General features: G+C 28.1%; 1 protein-coding gene across 1 annotated transcript in view; it reads left to right on the top strand.

Moving 5' to 3' along the window:
* Positions 1 to 24,048, top strand: part of LOC111621704 (atrial natriuretic peptide receptor 1-like) — a 195,087-nt gene that overhangs the window by 87,712 nt on the left and 83,327 nt on the right. Inside the window, exon 2 of the mRNA XM_023363930.1 lies at positions 8,201 to 8,315. Within this exon, the coding sequence (XP_023219698.1) occupies positions 8,201 to 8,315 (115 nt within the window). The remainder of the gene's footprint in view (positions 1 to 8,200; positions 8,316 to 24,048) is intronic.

Genomic DNA, 24,048 nt, shown 5'->3' with positions numbered 1-24,048 from the left:
AAGTATTGTTGTATTGTTATTAGTCATTTTCATAAGATTTATTGCTATTATTATTATATAAGGTAGCCAGCAAATAGCTTCAACGAGATGGTAATCCGATAGTCACAAGTTTTAAAATTCAATATTTTAAATATATTGGCTACATGTATATTTTATTACTTTGTGAATCTCATTGATTTTTGCCAGCATTATCAATTGATAAAGTGTGTATTGGAAATTTAATTATTTATTATTCTAGATTTGCTGACTCTCTTTTATCAATTCAATATTAGTTCTTCAGAGATATAGTTTAAATTTGTGGTGTACGGAGCTATATATACAGACTGCATTTGAGTGTGATAGATAAGTAAGATCTATCTTCATTTTTATAAATTTAATTTTGGAAAAAATAGAATAAACTGGCCAGTTTTAAAAAGTAATAAAAATTACTTATCAAACATATTCATTTGTCAATGCACCTAATGAAATTTAGGCCTAAAGGTCAAAAATAAAAACAGTATTACAGAAAACAGGCGGAAGAAACGAACAAAACACAAGAACAAAGCAATTGTCATCCATTGCTTTGTTCTTTTATCGTGTCTCCTGTGGCCTGTAGGTATGAGGATAGCGTCTTTTGTGGCGGAAAGTGCCATAAAAGTTTACCTGTCCGCGACCATCGGGTACAAGAATCGCTTCTTCTGTGCCTAACAAGTGCAGGGATAGCTTCTTTCCTTCTGGCTCCGCTTCAATTCTATCGTAATACGCTATGTCCTAATTACTTTTGTATTGTACAAATAGTATCTTCTCTTGATTTTTAAAAGAAAATATCAGAAGTTAAAATAAAACTTATTCGCATTGAGAATATTTTACGTCGAAATTTTATACGAATAGATGAGTTCTTGGATGTAATCGTTCTATGACAATTCTTTATTTTTACCCGTGGAAGCACGAAAATAATTGGATTATCGATGTTTGTAAACAGATTTGAAAAGAATATTTAACAAATGGCATAACATTTCCAGAATAATTTCCTCTTTCATATTTAAATTTTGCAATTTCAAAAATAGATTTAAATTTAGTTTTAGAGAATTAAAATATTTTTGATTTTTTTATTAAAAATTTTTTAAAATTTATTATTTACAACTTACAGTAGAGTCATTGACTACTTACAAGACTCATTAATTTATAAATTATATAATATTTATAATTTATTAATTGATTGTTTGTTAGTCTAATAAGTGATAATAATGCTATTTATAGGCCTATATATTCCTTAAAACAAATTGATTACTTACTTAATTTTATTTCTGTTTATATCTTTTTCCATTTTGAATTACTGTTTAGAAAGGTCGTTCCTAACTTTTTATACTAATTTTAAATAATCAGATGGTAAAGATATTGTTTCCCATCGTGTTGTTCGCTTTTTTCGGAAGTTTCTCTTTTGCATATTGTGAGAATTTACTGTAAGTTACTAGAAAGAATTCTTTTATTAATATTTCTTGTTTTTTAATCACAGTTTAATACTAGATTCTTTATGTAAACAATGTTACGTTAATCATTTATTTCATTATTAATTATTGGAGGAATTAATGTTAATTCTGGACCAATGTTTTGTATACCTTTTCTCACTTCTCTTATGAAATCAGATGTGTTCATTAACAAATGAAGAATGAATGAAAAAACAAGAAATATTACATTTTGTAAAATATCGAGATACTTACACTGATAGGTAAATATAGACTTAATATTTATGAATGTTGGGTGAAAACTGGAATGGCGCAATAATTTTAGAGAGATTAAAATAGATTTGCCAAGTTTTTATAATATACTAAATTGAAAGTTAGCTGGGTCGATCCAGTTTCGTTCACATTAAGAGGAAAGTCTTTGTGCACTTTGTATTAATTATAGTATATTAGAACCCTGATTATCTGAGGTTTCGCATTATAAGAGGCGATCCTGTAAATGAATACAGTACTTTTCGTATACTGTAATTCATAAAACGATAACACGTATTACAAATACCAACTTTCATCATTTAACTTCAATGCGAGATAAATCATTTATGTTAAAATGTAACTATAATAATTATTTTTATAACTATCGTACGGGTATAATTAGCTGCATAATAAATGATGTAAAAATTGTTCTTATTTACAATTAAATTCAATAAGGTATAAAAAGAGGCTTAAAAATGCTACTAAACAACTCTTATATTCGTCAGTTTTATTCTAAATATCCGTGTCATTTTTATTTTTCTCGGTTTCTAAGATAGCATCGGTCTACATTATCTCGGATAATTAATCGGGATTCTGCTGTAATAAACAAATTATAATAACATTATAAACAATCTCTTCTGTTAGTGACATGTATGACAAAAACAATAATACTACTAGAGAAAGAAAATTGTGATGCATTAATATGATATTTCTAGTTTTTTACAGTTTTTTATTGCACGTGTACAAGTCTTCTGCTTTATTTTCTTGTTTTTTAAAATATAATTTTAAAACTTGTTTCTATTTAGTTAAGAACAAATTTTTTGTGTTAAAATACAATATTTCTTTTATCTGTATCACTATTAAATGACGATTTTAAGAAGAGCAAGATCGTTATTTCGAGTCTTAAAGGGTCGAACGAGTACGAATTTGTAGACACAGCAAAAAATTTACTTTAAATATCAAAAAGCCAAATGAAGATTCTCAACGATTAATTGTTTTTCTGAGTTCAGACGTGCACACTTAACGTAACATAGAAGCGACGTAAGGGGAAATTGTTATATGCCAGGAAGACATTTCAAGCAGCAACATCGTTACATTGAAAGAGATATCGAGTCGATTTTGATGGAAGGAATCTTACGTTCAACCGATAAAAAGTGTCTCTAGTATTTGCAGGAACGACAGGGGAAAAATGAAAGAAAACATGTTTGAAAAAAGTAACCTAATTACTGAAGTAGAAAAATGTCACATTTTATACAATTTTAAGGTAAAAGATTATAAAAATCTCATTAGTTCATTGGCTAACCGTAAAAATTAATTGTCGGTGTGAATACTTGCCTGTCTAAGTGCCTGTAAAAAGTGCCTGTCTGAATGCAGCTTTAAGGTACTGTACAGTACTGTATATTGTTATACTATCAGGCACGGGCAGTTCAGTACAGACAATATATTTAGATTTTCATCCTGCGAATGTTTCGCAATTCTTCACTACTTGTCTTTTGCGTGTTTACATGTAATAGCATTACTATTGAGTGAAGATGACGTGAAATTAAAATGTCATTTTCGTCACGGTGTTAATGAAATGTTAAAGAAAAAAGATTTGAGTAGAATATTGGGCCGTCTTCAGAGGACGACAAAGAAAAGTTTTACCAGTACTTTTAGAATGCATCAGAATTCAATGTTTTATTGGGAAAGATAGAGAATACCCTTTAAGGACACGACTTTTCGGAATTTATTGTTATTTTATTATTTTATAATAACGTTGTGCACAGACGAGATTGCTCACTGCAAGCCATAAACTGTCTGAAGGTAATTCATACTATCTGGCCATCTCAATTCGTGCTTGTTCCAACAGGTTCAGACACATATCGTTTCAGGCAAGCATTCTAGCAAACAATGGTAAATCTCCTTGTCTGAACGGATAGTATAAATAGACCTTTAAGGTCTGTTTATATTATCCGCCAGACATGCAACGGTTAAGATAAACATACCTTAAACGTTCTGGAAGAATATAAACAGAATAAACTAATTTATAGTGTTAAAGGATTTTTCTATATGATTGAATAGACGAAAGTAATAGTAACAATGCAAAAAGTCAGTAACGTAACTTTTCTGGCAAGAGTTGTGGTACCATCTGTTATAATATTTTATTTTTAAAAAGTTTTTATATTATTAATTATTATAAAATGGCAAAAAGCTTAATTTTGAAGATAGAGATAAGTTTAATATAAAAAAAAATTGTAAATGCTAAGAAGAAATAAAATCTTCATTAATTTCGTTCCAACTCGGATACAAAACATGACCCCCGCTCTATCTCCCCGTCTCCTCGACCTTTAACCACCAAAACGTAATGGTCTCAATACCCATAATACACAAACTTTCCTGCAAAATTTCAGAAATTTTTGATAAAAGACACAGGAGTTATTAAGCTTCAAATTGGTAAACAAAATCGTGCCTTTCATCCATACATACAGAAAAATGTCCAATTTTTTGCATTATTCAACGTTTCAAGTTTTCGAGTCCAAAAATGTAAAAATGTTGGGGGATAATTTTTTTGACCGATTGCCAGAATTTCCCTCTGTTATATACAACAATTATATACAACACCGGAAAAGTAAAAATAGAGAAGCCCGGAGAGAAATTTTTATCCGGAGAATTCTCCGTGAATCTTCCTTTTCTTTAACATTTTATGATCATCATAACGATGATGACATTTTACTTTCTCTATCCAATAGCAATGCTATTACACATAAAGCTTCAAAAGATAAATGTCAACAGTCACACGCTGAAAATCTGAGGGTATTCAGAATAAGACAAACTACTTTTTCATAATTTATACTTTGTTTAGAAATATACTTTTGGAAGATTTTATAAATGATGGATATTTTAAGATATCAAAACGTTTGAGTAAATGTATCGCACAATCTTCTGCAACGTAGATTTCAAGGTGTTAATAAGACAATAGGAAATGAAACGGGTAATAACACTTTTAAGCCTATTTATAATGACCCAAATAAAGAGCTTTATAACTTTTAAATGACTCGTTGTTAATGATAGAGACAGGAAATATCAAAGTGCTTATTTATTTTATAATGGATGTTTCGTGTAAGACTTTTATGCAAATTATACTTTTATTTTTCTGCAGGTTTCAACTAAATTTGTAGCATCTGTTATATATTTAGTTGTTTCAAGCATGGACTTCTTATATAACTTCTACAATTTTCCTGTTCTAGATACACTTAGTTCACAGTAAAGCTTTTAAACTATATTTCAGAATTAATATGAGAAAAATTATTCTTAGTTTTGATAGATTTGTTTAATATGATATTTTAAATTATCAGAATCAAATTATAAAGCATTATCTATTAAAACAAACTTGGAAATTGTGCTATGAGTAAATTCAGGAAAAAGGTAAGTCTAGAGAACCACTTATGCCCTATTGCAATCTAAACAAACGTTGTAGATCTTTATATAAAGTTAAAGAAGAAAACTATTTTGGAATAAGATTATTAGGAGTAGTTAAACTTCGACAGACTTTTGGAAGTTGGTTAATGAGTTTAGTGGTTATAAGTTCACTACTAAAGCTCTATTCTCCGTCACTTTAACTATTATTAATGAAAATAGCATTATTGAGAATAATAATCCGATTCTAGATGACAAATCTCCTTGAATGAAATTAAATTTGCATTGGCAAAACTAAAATCTCGCAAAGTCTCTGGTTTGGACAGAATAAGAAATTAAAGGTTAAAAAAAATCTTCTGGATATAATCTTAAAGATGTAGTAATTATTATTAATGTATTTCGATCTAATCTTATTTTTCCTTCTTTTTAGAAACCAACTTTCCTTAAAATTATTTGAATGGAACGACGGAAATATCACTGTCAGATTTCATTCACTGAATCAAAGATTACTCATTCATTTTAACGAATATCATTGTTATATGGTTACAGAAATTAATTGTTGATATCTTCATGTCAGAAAGAATTTATTACAGGTAGAGCTGTTAATTATAACTATTTATATTGATTAATAACCCATGATTCAATTGATTTTGTCAAAAAAGACGTAGTAAATTATATGCACGTTTTATTGACTTGAAAGGAGCTTTCGATTCAGTAGATCAGGACATTTATGGCCAGAACTTAGTAACTTAGGAATTTCTGCTTGTTTCGTGGCTATATTAAGACACTTGCCCTTAAACATATACCTAGTATTTGATAATAAGTTCGACCGTATAGAATATGTAGCTTAAGCAATATATGGTTACCTCAAGGCGAGCCTTTAATCTCGCCTTGAGGTAACCAACCATCTATTAGATAGGTTTATACTTTTTAACAATTACAGTAATAATCTTTCACTTCATTTAAAGAAGCAACTGATAGCACTTTTTCCACATGCATTGTTTTTACTTTCCCGGCTGCTATATATAACGGATTAAACGTATAACGAACGGTCAAAAATAAACCCCCCAAGATTTTTTACATTTTTGGACTGGAAGGACCTTGCAAACGTCGAGAAATACACAAAAACTTTTGGTTCTTTTTTTTGTACGCATAGAGGTAAGAATATGTGTGGGAGTGAAGGCACGATTTTGTTCACCCACGAGATGAGGTTTGAGTATTAGAGGAATTGATGCTATTAAATTTTGGTGGTTAAAGATTAAGGAGTGCGAAGATAAAGGGAGGTTATGTGTCCTATCTCGTATAAATTTAATGATTTTACTCATTATTACTATTTACAATAAAAACTCATCTCTACCCTCAAAATTAAGCTTTTTGTCATTTTAAAATAATTAATAATACGAAAAGTGTTTTTAATATGCAAATGATATTTTCTAAATTTCCATTTCAGTTGTAGCTAAAAGTTGAATAATTATTTAAGATTATTTGATACGTTGATCAAACATTCTCTTGGTTACACGTTTCCCATACTTGTACAATACGTTAATTTAAGTAAAACAGTTTTAATTTCTACTTGGACCATTGGATTAGAATTGGACAGACAACTTTTAACTAGGGTTGTTTATTAGTGTTGCTTTTGGATAAAAATATTTGAACTGAATGCAAAGTGTGGAGAGACTGATATACAATAAGTTACACGTCAATAAAGAGATGTGATCGATTCAATCTAAAACTCAATTAAATAAATTGAGTTTCTTCTATATTTATGTGATTCAGTGTTCTGATAGGAGATTACTTTTGAATGAATTATCTTCGGCAATAAGTAATAAGTATTGGATTGGAGACACTACTTACTTTGATCAGAACGTTATAAGGATTCAGAGATCTTATGTTCCTTGGAGTAAAAAATTGTATTTCTTATATAATAAAAATTATAAGGATAAATCCTTAATAATGTAATAGGTGTTTTTGAATTGAAAATGAATTAACTTAATGGCTGCTATTGCTGTTAGTAAGGATTGAAAGCGAAAAGTCTGAAGAATCATTTGCTTATTTTGTGCTGATCACTTAATAATTTAAGTAATTTATTTATTGAATGACAAAATTTAATATAAGTTAATATTTAATTAGAATTTAAGTCAAAATTCTTTATATGATACGAGTCTCATATAACTCATACAAGTTATTTAGTCTTTAAATTTGCTGTAATAACTTTAACATTTATTAGGTTAACACAAATAACTATTTCCCTCTTGAAAAGGAACAAACTGTATCTAGTTTAAAATTTAATTAATAAATACGTTCTATCAAATGTTGAATCACTCATTGAATCTGCAGTGTGGCCAAAGTGGTTCTTGCACCAATTATTGAACATTCATTACAAATTCGTTTGAAAAGCAAATTAATTAAAATGTTAAAAATCAATTTAAATAAATTCAATTCTTGCATTTTTTAAGAAGTAATGTGTAATAACTTTAATTAGGTAATTCTTACAAATTTAATATAGAGACTTTTAATAGATTTAATAGGGGACACTCTTTACAATGGACAGAATTTACATATGTCTAACGTATTAATTTTTCAATTAAACAAATTTCTATATAAAAAACAGAAATATATTTTAAATTAAGTTATGAGATTATTTCTTATATTTTAACTCGAAGATATGTGGTAATTAAAATACATCCATTAGCTTGATATATTGAAAATTATCAAAATAATTCATTAAATTTGAATAATATATTTTAAATTCATATTGTAATCAAATTTTATGTTTAAACGTTTTAAAATAATAATAAAATTTTCTAATTCATTTAGTGTAATTATATGCAAATATATTCAGTAATTGAATTGTTATATTTATTATTTAATATATACGAAATCGTAATTTTAAACCATATATTCAAAATTAAATAGACATAAATGACATTTGATCTCTATTAAAAGTTTTTTCAAAAATAATAAAGGAAATGCTATTTATTAAGCATATTATACTTATTATTTTTTAATTAATAAATAAATTGGGGAAAATGTTCTTTATAAAATTGTTTTGTTCTCTGTTTATAGGTGCTATTTATTTATTAATAAAATTTAAATGACTTTTCTTTTAGTTGTGGTGATGTGCGCCTCTCCAGATGCTATACGAGAAATTTTATTAACAGCTGAAGAACTGGGAATGGTTCACAGTGGGGAATACGTATTCTTCAGTATTGAGCTTTTTACCAGGTAAAATATTAATAAATACTCTTGAGAATAACATTTTTAATATATAAGACTATTTAAAAATTCTGCATCTTACAATCGAATGAATTCAATTTAGAAAAATAATGTATTATATTTTTTTATATTGCTTTTTTGTAAACACAAATAGAAATTTTTCTTTAAAAGTAAACTTTAAACTAATATTTTTATAAAGAAAATATTGTATTTAAAACATTTGCTAAACGAACGTTTATGTAAAGAATAAATACAGAAATAACATGACACAAATAATACAGAATAAACACAAACGTAAAGAACATAAACAAAAGTTTTAATATTGTTAATGTAAATTGTAATATTGAAAGCATGTTGTGTGTATAAAGTTGTATTCATCTCATTTACATGCTGACTGAAATCTAATGTTTGTGTTGAAGCAAAGCTTCTTATAAAAAAGGGGAGATAAAATGATACAATGGGACGAAGAGATCGAGTACAGTCTCTCGAGATTTCTCATTTTTCTTGTATCGGAGATAGCAAAAATTCCAAAATATGGAGAAAATCGTGTATCATATGAGCTACGAGGTATCGAATTTTAATTCTAGATGCGTGAGACAAAATAGTATCGGAATAATTGATTTTTAAGTGCAATCTATTTATTTTTGAAACAATTTATAATTTGCTCTACTTTATTTTATAACTTTTATTGATTTTTTAAACAAATTTTAATATATAAAATAAATATTGTAAATAATACATAAAGCTAACATGATTTACAATGAATTATTATAAAATTATATTAAAAAAAATAATAATAATAAAGAGCGACACGATACTCTGGAAAATCCTCGAAAACGTCAATATTAAAAGAAATTATGAATTTTGTTGCAATGTCTTCATTTTCTTCATTACAATTGAAATAATACAGAAATCATTGTTGTTAAACATTAACTTTATAGGGAAACTAGTAGGAATTTTTATTTTTTCTGATTTAAATTAGCTATTAATGCCATAAAATTTCTCACATCTGAATTATAAAAACCATAATCGAAGACAGTTTAACTCTCAAATTTTTACCATGGGATCGGTTTCCTCTTCATCTCCTAAAACTTCAAATTTATCTGTACATTAAGCAATTTATTAGTACAAATTTCATAGTTTGAAATCCTTCATATGTCCATTCTTAAGTACAGGAAGAAATGTTATCCAATTCTGTAGTTTAAAATGTGTATTCTATATAAACTATGTTTATAAAGTAATGTATTATCAAACACTATTATCTTCATTTATCAATTTAAGGATGATTTTCTTAAGAAGTCTTGTTAACACATAGTTTCTGAATCTTTGAACCATTCTATAATTAAAAGCTTGTCTTAATTTTATTGTTGTGATTTATTTGCTGTGAACTGGAATAAGATATAATACACTTTATATGCTAGTTATATAGCAGTTTAATATATTTTTGTTATTTTAAAGATATTTAACACAATTAAAAACATAAAAACACATTTCATCTCGATTAAAATGTAATCAAATGAGAAAATTAATAAATACCTTCTTTTCTAGCATGATTGTTATTGTTAGAAATATTTGATAGAATAATATTTCTTATATACTTCTTGAAGTGAAAACTTCTCTCTAGAATTTATTTCAACGATATTTTTCAAAGGTACAGTCATTCATATCAATTGACTTAAAGAAAGGTAGTTCAGTTAGGACATTACAAAAATTTCAATTGTGAAAATAATAACATTGGAAAAGAATTGTAACTTGACTGGTGTGTTGCCTTTGAAATGTATCTCTAAATGCTTCAATATTTTTCATTTTAGTATCGGCTATAAATAAGTTAATACTATAAAAAATACTCTGCCTTTGATGACTCAATCCTTTCTGAAAGAGCATTTTGAAGATTTTTTTTTGAAGAAACAGAAATAAATTTAACTTGTGATAGAACTTTGATAAAACTTTTATGATATTTCATCTACCTAAATCAGAACCTGAATAAAACGGAAACCTGCCTAAACAAATAATATTTTGGAATTGAGAGATTTTCTATGTTAAATTCTACTATAAGTCGGATACTGCTCCAAAGCGGAAACGGAAGAAGTACGAAGAATGTAACTTAACCTGGATAAAATGGAAAATTAAGATTTGTATTAGTAGAAAAAAAGTCATCTTTCGGTATACAGAACATGATAAACTATATTTTGACAATGATTTCGAAGGTTGTCAGAAACAAAGATCACATGATTCTTTTCACATGATCTTCGTTTCTAACAACGTCTTTGTGGGAATTAATCAGAGTTTGGTTTAGTTTGGATTTTTCGTATACGATAATGCGATCATGGGCTATCTGTGAAGGGTGATCTCGGTAGGTCTTTTATGGGAAACTGGCCCCTATTTAGGTGTTTCTAACGTGAAGAAAACCCGGAAAATTCCACGTGAATAGCCATTGGCGAGGCGCAAACCCACGATCAACTAGTGGCTTCAGTGGCTTTATCCACGCGGCCACTGGTCGGCTGGAATTAACCAGGGACAGAACAAGCAGCGAATGTAATTCGTGAAAACAAAGGGAATAAGAAATGCACTACTGCCAATTTGCATTTTACCGAGTTTTCTGTAATTAGTGCCAAGTATTCGACAACAATTTGATTAAAATTGTTCATAATTAAAGAGATTGAAATAAACGATTAATTAGAGTTTTAATTTCTCGAGTAATCAGACTTTGAATTAATAATGTGAGGTTTGCTGGTCCGAAAAGGGATAGCTAGTTAAATTTGCGTCAGGATGTACTAGGGATTAGAACTGTATGTCGGTAGCGGTGGACACACAATGATTCAGGCACATTTACAAATGAAACCTGTTTATTTTATGTTAGAAGAGTTTACAATGCATTTCTCCTTCTCTCTGACCCAGAACAATAGAGTCCACAGTGCTAATTTGTAACTGTTGGAATCTCGTTGAGCCGTTGGGGTCCCGGAGCGGTGTTGTAGATAGTCCAGTAGACGGAGGATGATGGCGTGCACACGCAGGAACGAAGGAACTTCGTTAGGAGCGAAGGCATACAAAGACAAGAGGAGTGAACGGGTCACTTTGGACAGTACAAAATGAGAGAAATCCGTCCTTCATCCTTGAAATCTGGGGTATTTAAGGAATTTCATCCCCGAATTTCTTTCTCCGATTGGTTCCGATTCCCTCTAGTCGATTCGTGATTGGTCTCCTTCCTTATTTTCAGGTAGAAATAAGATCGGATCGGGTGACGAAAAAGATCAATCTTAGATGTTCAACCTGACACCATCCCTCGACTCTGACCGGGAGATGTTGATGGAACTTCGAAACCTGCGCTCGTATTTTTGATCTTTGTGTTCTCTATTCTGACATTTTTGAATGTTAACTGCCGAACGTGACGTTTTCTTTTCTTAAAACCTGCCTGTTTCCTGGCCGAGTTTAACTTTGATCATTTGTACAGTATATCAGCATCAGAATGAAAGTTCGAAGTCTGACACTGATTTATTGCTTAACACATTGTTTACTTTCGCGTCGCATTTATTTATTACAATTTCTTTTTTTACTATTTTAATAATAGTTTTAACGCGATTAATAACAGATTCGGACTCAGTCTGGAATCTCACAACAGTAATGAAATTTTTTACGTATGTAAAAGTGATTTTATTATATATATAAAAAAAAAAGCTGGCAAAAACTCTTGCCCGACTCTCCTGGCATTCGAACAGGAAGAAAGTCTGATAATTTTCATTTTACTAACATATAAAATTTAAATAATAATAGAAGCTTAAATGATGTAGTTTTGTGGAATTATGATATATATTTTTGATAAAGAAATTTAAGTTTAAATGCAATATTCTTCCAATAAACATTGTTTATGTAATCTAAATAAAGGTTATTTACATATATCGATATTTGGTATATAAAATATCGTTAGTTTATGGAATGTATACGATATTGGAGAGTTACTATGTCGTATTTTACGAGACATTCATGAATGCGAAAATGGAATATAATATTTATAACTTTAATTTCTTCAAAAACATTAGTAATTCAGTAAGCCACACAAGCTATCTAGAAAAAGTCTAAGCGTCTTATGGGTACTAAGAGGGCTTGTTAATGATAATTGTTACGGATGCAGCAGAGCATACAGGATGACCTTTAGTGGTGAGGTTATCATATTTTAAGTTGAATAAATTAAAAATATGATTAAATGATTAAATTGCGGCCTGGCATTGTAACAAATAATTGCTCGTTTCAAAATATAAGTTTATAGTTTTTCGTTTTAAAAAAAATATATATAGTCTATATAATAAAATACCATTTTACAAAATGTATGTTTAATCAAAAGAAAATTGCTTTGTGCATTTTTTAAAATAAATTAAAAAAAGGACATTTGGTATATGTGATAAGATCGCTTAATTAAGTGTGTCCATTCAATTTTATACTGCAAATAAATTGAAACGATACATTTTCTTAGGGAACATTTGTTTGAAGAACATTAAATGGTTTACTACAATCTTGTGTGTGATTTGAGTAACATTCGATCAGTAAAAATTTACAATGGTGATAGACGACTTGTCAGAAATGCGCATTATTTTGTGTTTGACTGTTGAAAAAAGTAATCAATCAAAAATGTACATCGCAACAATCACATCTATCATTCACTTGTTTTCTTATCCAATTAATCATTTTCATGGAAACGTGTAGTTTTCATCAAATTTCTGCTAATTTGCATCTAAAGTAAACATATTTATTTTAAATTCGGATAATTTTTTATTATTTATTTAATAACTTAATAAATTCTTTTCTCAAATCATTCTCAAATTCTTAAATACTTTTGAATTGATTCTTCAAGACAATATTGTTTTAAGTTTCGATGTTTTCATTCTTTTTAATGATTACACTTTAAAGGAAAATATTTAAAATAAATAAAAAATATTTCTGTTTATATGATAAGTTTACGTACATTTTTGTTATAAAAGTAGATAATCCTGTCCTAAAAAGTTGTAATCACTCAAACTCAAACATAAGAAAAGGTTTTACCATTTTTTATTACTATTAACTTAAATGTCACAGGCTTATAAGTTAACACAAAGAAAAAATAAAAGTTTTTTTCTATCATACTTCTAAAAATACATAAAAAATCCACCCAATCTAATTCCGTTATATCATTTAAAGTTGGAGTTATGCTTAGTAAATCGAAATATTACTACTAATGTTGTTAAAAACTTTTCAAAGTCAACGAGCAATTGTTTACTGTGACATCGTCACAATGCCAGGCTGCAATTTTTAATTATATTTTTAATATATTTAATTTAAAATATATGCTCTCCACCTCAAATTAGTAGTGGTTGCTCCTGTACATCATACTTTTCCTTTAGCAACAGAGTTGTGCTGGTCATCTATCTAACACCTTTCAGGGGAAAATATTTGAACTGAAATAATACGACTTTCAGTTTTCATTGGAAGTTTGTATATATTTAATCGAGATCTTCTGTCCATATCTAGTCTGAGAATTCATATATTTATCTCTCTTCTGCAGATTAAGAAACGAGAGACGAACAGACAACAGCGAGAATTTATAAGTCTTCAATTTTTCAAATTGCAGTTTAATTATTCCGTCCATTTTCATAAGCACGTATTATCTCGACAATATATTTGAAAAGTAGAATCTTTATTTTATTAGGAAACTTTTCTTCTTGGATGACTTTACTTCAAAGTTATTATAAGAGTTAGATTCTAATTCTATATTTAATATCGTTTAAATTTATGATAAATACGTTTATTTTATTATCGAATGTCAAACGTTCTATAAAATTCAACCATATTATGCATAGCTTTAGTTTCGACTAGTAATTCTTTAGTTTAAATTAATCATATCATTATCGCATGTTTGTTTAAAGATATTATGAAGAATTTTATCCCGAAGAGTTTGCAATTCTCTGCAGAATGACTTTCATCCTTTGTATTCAGACGTTCTTATGTTTACAGAAGCCCCCATATTTCTGCTTTACAACATATAAAACAAATTCGAAGTTTTATTTTGAAAAACAGTCTGTGACCATTCGCATTAGTCCCCAAGTAACCGTGTGAATAAAACCACTGAACGCTGGTCGTGGGTTCGTGTCTGATTAACGGGTTGGCCAAGCATGATTTCTGAGTTTCCTTCACGTGTCTTAGGGCCAGTTTACCCATAGAAAGTCCTCCGAAGGTGTCCGTTCTCTTTATAGATCGCCCATGTGTTGCATTTCCTTACTCTATTCTTCTAGCTTAATCATTCATATTATTTTACAGAAACCCTCCCCATTACATTCTCAACAAACAGCTATTTCGTTCTCATCATTATCATACTTTCAGACATTATAATATTTATTTTCATTTCTGTCATAAATTTTATTTCTTTTTCATTACATCATAGGAAGTTGTGAGTAAGATAAATACTTTAACGATAACTTTCTCAAAGTTGCAGTTCAATTTCGGTAATTCGTAATGTACGAGACCTGAAGAATGTCGGATTCAAGAGGCTGTTGGATTATTGGAAGTAAAGTGAATTCTATGGTTTAATCTTTAGGAGGGAATACATTTGTTTATTTACATGGTATTAATCAAAAATATATTTAGATTCTACGTTACTGTATTTCTAGTTTAACTATTTTATGACAGGAATTTTGCAAAGATAATTATCGTTATAATACTTGAAAGATGTGGGAGTCATGGTTGATTTACTTGTTTAATATCTTAAATTTTTAATTTTATATTTTACTAGCAGATGAGGCCGGCATTGATCGGCGAAAAAATAACAACAGCAAAGATTAAGATTATTAGATTATTTCGTATTTCTAACCCTTATACTATATTGTATTATAGTATTTGATTTATATTTACAAAGGTTATCTTATGTAAGAGTTCATCGCAATCTAACACATTTTAAAAATTCTTTAAATTGTGTACAGTAGAAGAATAAAAAAGTTTTTAAATGTGTTAGATTGGGCACTCAGTATGATAAACCTTTATAGTTATATAGCCGATCTTACCCGTTTTCATCGGGTACAATAATTACGTCCCCCTCTTCTGAGAATAATTAGAGAATTTTTAGATGGTTCTAAAAATATGTTCGATTTCCCGTAAAAACGCAAAACACTGCATCTAAAATAGTACAGTAGAAGCCGAGTCCTTTGGGGTAATCCATAACCTTCTCTCTCTTCCCCGCGAGGGTTTCCAAAAATCCCTTCTTAGTGTACATTTTCATGACCTATCCTGTATACCAAATTTCAATTTTCAATTCATAACCATTTAGTCTCTGTAATAAACACTACAATGGTAGACTGAAATAACAAAACGTTTAATATGGTTTTCATTTGAATATATATGTAAAGGTGTGATTGGCCCTCCAAAGCCGGAGGCGCTTGAAACAAAAGGAGTGACGTGGAACAATAGAAAATAAGGTCAGAAGCTTCTGGGAAGTCAGAAAGAACGGACCACGTGAAAGACCTCGAATATAGTAGGACGAGACAAAGGAACTTCATATAGTTAAAGACATTTCCTCCTCGAACTTACATAAAATATTTACATATATATATATTTATTTAATTTATCATAAATTTAAGAAATTTATATGAAGTACATAAATTAATTACTTACCTTAAAAATTAAAGAAAAAAATATTAACTAAAGATAAACTATGCTCTGTAAAGGTTCTAAAATATCACAAAAATTTACAGAAATTTCATAATTCTATCTTAAGCTTTTTTTTTATAAATTTAATATAATAATAAAGATTCGTGTATATTTTCTTATTCAATTCTGTACATTTTATATTTAATTTCCGAATAATTTATTGAATATGACAGCTACATCAAGAAATTCACTCATGCTGTCTGTTTAACGAAACAAAAAATATTTAAAATATTTTTTTAAATTAAAATATACGTTTTAATATATTCTGAGAGAAAATTTTCTGATGCAAATTTTAATTTAATTTAAACAAAATATGAAAGCAGCATTTTATATGAGTATAGAAAAAAAAGTGTTTTAATAATTATAAAACTTTTGAAAACCAAACAATATAAAAAATTTGTTTATTTTTAAAGAAAATTTTACATAATTTTAAAGATTTTATAAATTTGAATATAAGGAATAATAGTCAATACTATATTCTCTATTGTTTTTGATATATTATAGTATTTTCCATTAATAAATCTCATATACTAAATAGAAAAAGGCCATTAATGATCGAGTGGATGAACCACCGAACACTAGTAATTTTTTCTCGCTTTGACAACAGCTTGTCACGTGGCATTTTGGGGATTTTATTTACGTTTGTAACACCTAAATACAGACCAGTTTCTCGAAGAGTTCTTCCAAGAAGCATCCCCCCTCGGCACGTGTTTCGTTGCCGTATACAAACAATATAAATTAAAATAAAAAAATATTGTATAGTATAGATAACATTGAAGATTTCCTTAAATCTTATTTATAATTGTTGTTTCTCCTTTTTTTTTTTCTTTTTTTACTCCCTATAGATACTAAGAGCGTGTTTTTAATCACATGAATCATGCATCCGACTAGACCCACAATGGGCGGTTAGTTCATTAAAATTACTAACAAAAATTAACTGTGATTTATTTATTGATGAATAAATAATATTCCAAGTATATATGGCTCATAAAAACAAACTTATCAGCCTAATAACTTAGAAGAGACTCACAATGCCGGGCTGTAATTTTTAACTGTGTTTTTAATTTATTTAATTTAAAATACAGTATATACCCCCACCTCAAATTATTAGTGGCTTTCCCCTATACATCATACTTTGTTTCCTTCAACTGTTTATTAATAAATCAGTTATTGAACATTTCATAAATATATTTTATAAAATGCTTTCCACAGTATGAGAAGAAAAATTCAATAAGCAAATAACCAAAGAACGATATACAACTACAAGGTTTACAGATTACGTTAGCAATAGAAATAAAATTCGAATCTATGTAAGTGTGCATTATCTTAATGGCTTGGATATAGTTGGAATTCCATAGAGATTTTCGGTTTTATCCCAATGAAGTGACATCTATTGTATAGAAAGAAATATATAAGAAAAGTTATTTATTTAATAATATAATATGGATAAAACTAAAGAAATGTATTAATCTGAGTAAAAATATCTTTTCACTATGGATATATAATTCGTATTTAAGAGATACATAACTAAATTCGTCTTTTAAAAAATCCTTTTTTTTTCTTAAATACAGTATATCATAGGAATACAGAGAGGGTCTCGACATTACTTTTAACGTATATAAATTGTTTAAAACGCAATTATGTGGTTTCTAAACAACTGGCATTGGCTAAATCTTCAAATTTATGACTTGTATAACAATAAACCGAGACAAAAATATTAGTAAAAATATATATTCGTAATTAGAACATTTATTCTACGTAGAAATAAATTAGAATCGTCACAATTCGTCTACAGGAGCACAGTATCGAAAATATTCAGCCATAAATGAAAGTAGATTCCGCTATATTATTTTGTCATATTATGGCATAAAAATACAAACTGTAAAAATCATTTGTATTTTCTAACCACGAATATTTTTTTCGTAATTTTTTTTTCAATATTATTATAGCAATTATTACTCAAAACTGGTTTATGAATATAACTTGGTTCATTGAAAATAATTATTCAACAAAATATTGATTAGGCCTATCTGTTTTTCGGGGTCGTTTTTAAACCGTGATAATGGTTATACTTCAAATATAATGATTACAATATCTCGATAATCTTATCTTTTTTTTCCAACCCTCTGCTATTGAAATTCGTTTAAAATCACAGAGTGATTTCATTTATTTTTATCTTCTTCTTCACTTCTAAATGCTATGCTGAATTTCCATTTATATTTACTGTTTTTCGGTGCAATGACACAAATTATCGCTAAAGTCTTTCATCATCGCAGTTCTTGATCTTTTCTGGATTTTATGATATGTTAATTAGCTAATTCTTTGCTTTGTTTATTTTTTCTCTTCGTCATTTATTACCTTATCTTGATGTCGAGTGTTTTTTTTTTTATTGAGAAGAAACTTTTACATCCTTGTTAATCTGAATTTCTTAAATGCTGTCATTAAGTAAAAGCAAACGAATTTAGCTTCATCGATAGATCGCAAGTAATATTATCTGTTGAAGGGAACGTTTGAGATATATATTTATCGTCACTTGCAGAAAGGAAGATCTATTATTAATTGTAACAATATTCTTATTCATATATTTATTTCATCTACACTAGGAAATGTAGATCCCTCAATAAATAACAAGAGCCATAACAAATAAAAAGATAAAATACATAAAAAAACAGAAATGACACTTGCAAAAAAAATATATAAATAAGTCAGAATACATTAAAAATGTTTAAAATATTAAATGCGTATAATGCTAAAAATAAGACATAAAAATTTAAAAACAATATAATAACCGAGCCGGAGTACAGGATATTGCCAGGATATTGTTACTCACATAAGTCGAGACTAGAAATCCTGGATTGACCTGGCTCTGGTGTCAGTCTGTTGGGAAAGATATGAAAGAGTCAGGTTGGTAGGAAGTACGAGAATAACTCCTATCAGCCTGAAGACAGCTCTGAGATATTTTTGGGCGATTGTCTGAAAAAGCGGTGACTAAGAAAACCCAATATAAGTGGTGAAGCTGATCTGAGCAGGGTGTCTAACGGATGTATTGAAACGAGTGTTTTCTAAAGATGATCTGTGGCTGGCTAAATAACGAATTAATAGGTGCTAATTCATAAGAAATGACATCAATTAGGAATTGACATCTTCTTACGAGTAGACTTTACTAGTTTCAGTTTGTAATTGTTTATTCACTGTCTTAATATTGAAAACCAATTAGTATAATTCAGATATTTTCCTAAAACTAATGTTTCATCTTTGCGATCAATAGTGTTCTTGGCCTTGGTGGGTCATCATTTTTTTTTCGGAATTACGGCTGCTCATATGATATAGATGCTATATTTATTTTGTTTGCATATTTCTGTGAAATGTTTTATTTCTATTGCGTTTATTATTACAGTAAATGTACCAATATTTGAAAAAATAGCAATACTTGACACTTTCAGTATCTATTTATTCTATTTTGGCCATTGAAATTTTATTTTACACTTAACAATTCACTTGACATCTTATCTGTTGTTTCAAAACTACTATATCTGTATAGATTAATTTGTAAGTATAAATATAATAGTTTAATATAAATTCTAAAATTTTAAAAATCTTATTTAATTATATCTGGCAGGGAATCAATTGTCTAAAATATGTATATAAAACTAAAGGAGGGCAATTTAAAAAATAAAGCACTCACTTCGATCCTTTCAACAGTCTTTTAATGTTAGAAGAGACAAAGGGACGATCTTATTAATGTTAATGGATAAAGAAAAATTTTCAAACCTACAGATTATATTTATTGTTTCAGTAATATTTGATGTTGTTATCTTATTATCAATCAATTATAATTTCAGGCCGGTATTACAGATACTATTCTAGAAACCAACTGGAACTCTAAGTAATATGAACGTAACTTTATTATTCTTTATTCCTCTACATCATGAAATGCATTTCTGGGGAATTTGATTTTATCCATTTAAGAGATTTTGTTACAAGTCTTTAATATCGAAAAAAGCACACTAAATATTACTCAGTTAAAACAAAAGAAAGAATGTAGAAAACGAAATGCAGTTACTTTAGACCGGTGGTTCTCAAAGCATGATCAGCGATCTGAGAACATGCTCTAGGTTACTGACTAAACATTGTTTCAAAGTACAATTCTACATTGTTCAACTAAAGAAAGGAGTATATTCACGTATCACATAGTTCTTACGTTAAGTCATCAGATAAACCAAATATTTTGGAACACAATCTATCATTATGTAAGGTGATATTTACAATATAAAAAGTGGACAGGGGCATAAATGATCCGCGGTTTATCTATGATTCTGTGATTCGGTTTAAATATTCTACTGATCAATAACTTTGAGAACAATTACATTAGATCAATATAAATTAATTTATAACATTTTATATACAGTACGGGTAATGAAACAAATGTTTACATTGGAATAACAGGCAGGAAAATAGGAACTTATTTTGTCTTGAACACCTATTTGTGAACATATGTTTTTCTCAATAGACTGTCAACGATCATATCGTGTTCTGACTCCGCCACTGGTGAGGAAGACAATTTGTGTTAACTGGTGACGATAAAAAAACATAATTATTATTCATTGACTTATAAAATTAGTGGAAATGAAGCATATATCAAAGATTATTATAATTTAAAATTATTTCATTAGTTGATGAAAGTTGATTACGTTAATTTAATTTAAATTTCGGATTGAGTTTATTTTAATGTTTCCTTTATTAATAGTTTCCATAATACAAAGAGGGTAGCAATTCACATATGGAGGGCTTAAAAGTACCATTTGTTACACAGTGAAAAAATATTTTTAAGCATTCCTTTTACTAATTAAATGTAATTTTCAAAAATATATTCGAATTCAGTTACATCTGAAGATGATTTATTGCATTAGGTTGAAAACGTTAGTGTATTTTTTAATAAACATTTTTCAGCAATAGAAGGTGTATTGATAGTTCATTAAGAGAGGGAAAGTATTGCGATTGGTCAAAAAAATTACCCTCCAAAATTTATACACTTTCGGATTCAGGGGACCTTAAAATGTCGAGAAATGCAAAAAAATTGGTGTGTTTTCTGTATGTATGGATGTTAGTGTGTGTGTATGTATATGTGTTTAGCATAATTTTGTTCACCCTATTTGAAGCGTAATAACTCCTGTGCCTTTTGTCGAAAATTTCTGAAATTCTGCAGAGTGGTTTGTTTATTAGGGTGAGTGATGCTGTTAAAATTTGGTGGTTAAAGGTCGAGGAGGCGGGGAGATAATGGGGGTCGTGTGTATCTCCACTAGAGTCGGACTTAATGACGATTTTACTCGTTATTAGCATTTACATTTTTTTTTTTTTTTTATAAAACTCATTCTTACCTTAAAAATTAAGCTTTTTCTCGTTTTATAATAGTTAAAAATATAAATTTTTTAAAATAAAATATGAAACAGATGGCGCCACCAAAATTTTAAATGTTGTCGGGAAAGTTGAGCAACTCGTTGCTGGTTTATTTTATGTAAATGACTTAAGCCCTGTCTGCCACTGCATTTTTACGCATGTTATGACATGGTAAATAAAGGACAACCTATTTAATTCATTTGTTTATATATAGGCCTATATATACAAAAGTGTCTTTGTGTAGAAAGAAGCTTTTATAATAGCAAGAATGCTTTATGAGTAAAATTATAAAATGTATTTAATTATATTGCATGATTGTTTGTATTGTTAAATTTCTTCCTGAAGAAGAAACACCGAAAGACGACTTCACTTCACTTTTTCGTTACAAACAGTTAAAATTGTTTTCTTGTTACGTATTCTCTGTTTGCTGTTTTCCGTTCATTGCTTTATATTATTTATATTGCTGCTTTAATAATATAAAATCCTTTTACTAATCCTTTACTAAGAAATAATATAAAATCTAACAGACGTCTAATAGTTAAAATTTGATCATGACAACATTACAAACTGCAAAAATAAAAGATTTAAGATTGTTATTACACCATAAAATATTCCGGAAACTGAAATAGATAAAACTTTATACACGAAAATTGATTCTGAAGACAATATCAATCCATTTCATAGTTTATACTTAAGTAGAATCTTTAAGATATTTGGATTTATATAATAAGTAGATGTGAAAGAACTAGAAAGCGATGAAATGTTTGATGAAAACACGATAAATATAAATTATAATTAAATCAAGTAAAATTGGGCATTTTCTATAAGAAAATATTACATGCCCAAAGAAAAGTCAAGAATTCATGAATTCTTGACATATAATAAAATATTTTATCACAACCAAACAGCAAGAATATATGATAATTTTGAAAAATCGACGTTTATCTATTTATCAACTACTCCACAAGAGATATTTGGACGAAAAGAAGGAAAATTTCGAGAATTTACGAAATATACTGTAACATAAATTTGATTTATACACAAAAAATCAAATAGAAAAATTGCAATAAAGTAATAAATTAAATAGAAAAGTATCTTATTTTTCTTGTCATATGCACAGATTTTTGTTGATATTTTAAATTCAAATTAACAAAACAGTCTTAGGAAGAAACAATAGAATAAGAATAGAAAAATTAACAATTACAAATGAAAATAGGAGGAGAACAACCATTAGAAAATGTTTCTTTCAGTTAAATTAAATACACTGATCATGTTAGCTCAGGATATTTCTATAAATTGCATTTTATTATGAAATAAGAGGGAATATATTTACAGAATTCAGAGGTAAGTATCTGAACACAACTAATAATATGTGCTAGAATAATAATAATAGCTTAAATTTAAAATTTATATCGAAAAATATATCATTAAACCCAAAGTTAATATGTAAGATTATACAGAAGCGAAGGATATTTTGAAACTAATAAGGAAATATTTATTGTATTTTTTAAATCATATTATTTGATAAATGAAGGAGTTATCATACAGAGATGAACCAATTAAGTTCTTTAAATAGTCATTATGCAAAATGCATTTCGAGTTTCTGACCCCTCTTCATCTGCAAAATATAAATATATTATTTATTGTATTCCAATTTTACATAATTCATTAATATCAACGTAGTTTTTAAGTAATTATATAATTTTACATTATTTATGAAAAACTTTTTAAAAATATTTATAATTTCCTTTTGAATTTGCTCATGAAATAGTCTAGAGCTGAAGAAGGGCCAGAAACCTGAAATGCATTCTCGATAATGACTCTTTAAATAACTTGATAAACTTTGCGTTGAATGGAGGAATGTCTAATCAAGTTTTACGTAATCCAAATAAAAATATGAAAACATTTTATTCATAACGAGCAATTATTTATTGTGACATCGTCACAATGCAATTTTTCTCACAATGCTCTCAATTTTTGCAGTGTCTTGCCTCTGTACATTATGTTTTTCGAGTTATGCCGGTCATCTATCGAATTCTGTTTAGGGGAAAATCTTGGAATTGAAATAACGTGACTTTAGGTGCAAACTGAATGTTTGTGTAAAAGTTCGTATATAGTACAGTACATAAGTATAAGTAAAGCTTAGGGATTTTTGTCCCTAAGCTTTCCATATCTGATCTCAATTTTCATTTGTCTAACTTTGTTCTCATGATTAAGGAAGGATAGACAGATAGACAGACGAACAATAATGGGAATTTACAAATCTACAGTTTTTTCAAATTGCAATAAAAAATATTCATTAAGAAATCTAAGAAAGGAATGTTTTGAATTTAAAAAGTATAGAAATTATTTAAGTTAGGAATTCTTTAAATGAGAAAATTCTATAATACATCATTAAAATAATTCAAAAAAATGAAATAAGCAAATGAATTCTAATAGATTCTACGGTAATTTTTTTTAAATTTAAATAGTTTCAAGAGTAAATAATGCATTTGAGAATTGATAAGCTTATTTTCATTTAATTAACCAATTTAGTTTTCTTCTGTTTACTTTTAGTTTTCTAAAAATCAATACTTATAATTAGTCTTTTTGTAATAATTTATGTAATATTTTGTTGTGTATAATTAAACTGAATATTTAATCTACATAAGAAAATATATAATTTGACTTAATTACA

Source organism: Centruroides sculpturatus, unplaced genomic scaffold (assembly GCF_000671375.1).
Source record: "Centruroides sculpturatus isolate CEXI.00-Female unplaced genomic scaffold, Cexi_2.0 scaffold35, whole genome shotgun sequence".
In the NCBI taxonomy this organism is placed as follows: domain Eukaryota; kingdom Metazoa; phylum Arthropoda; class Arachnida; order Scorpiones; family Buthidae; genus Centruroides; species Centruroides sculpturatus.
This window is presented reverse-complemented; position numbering and strand designations above follow the sequence as displayed.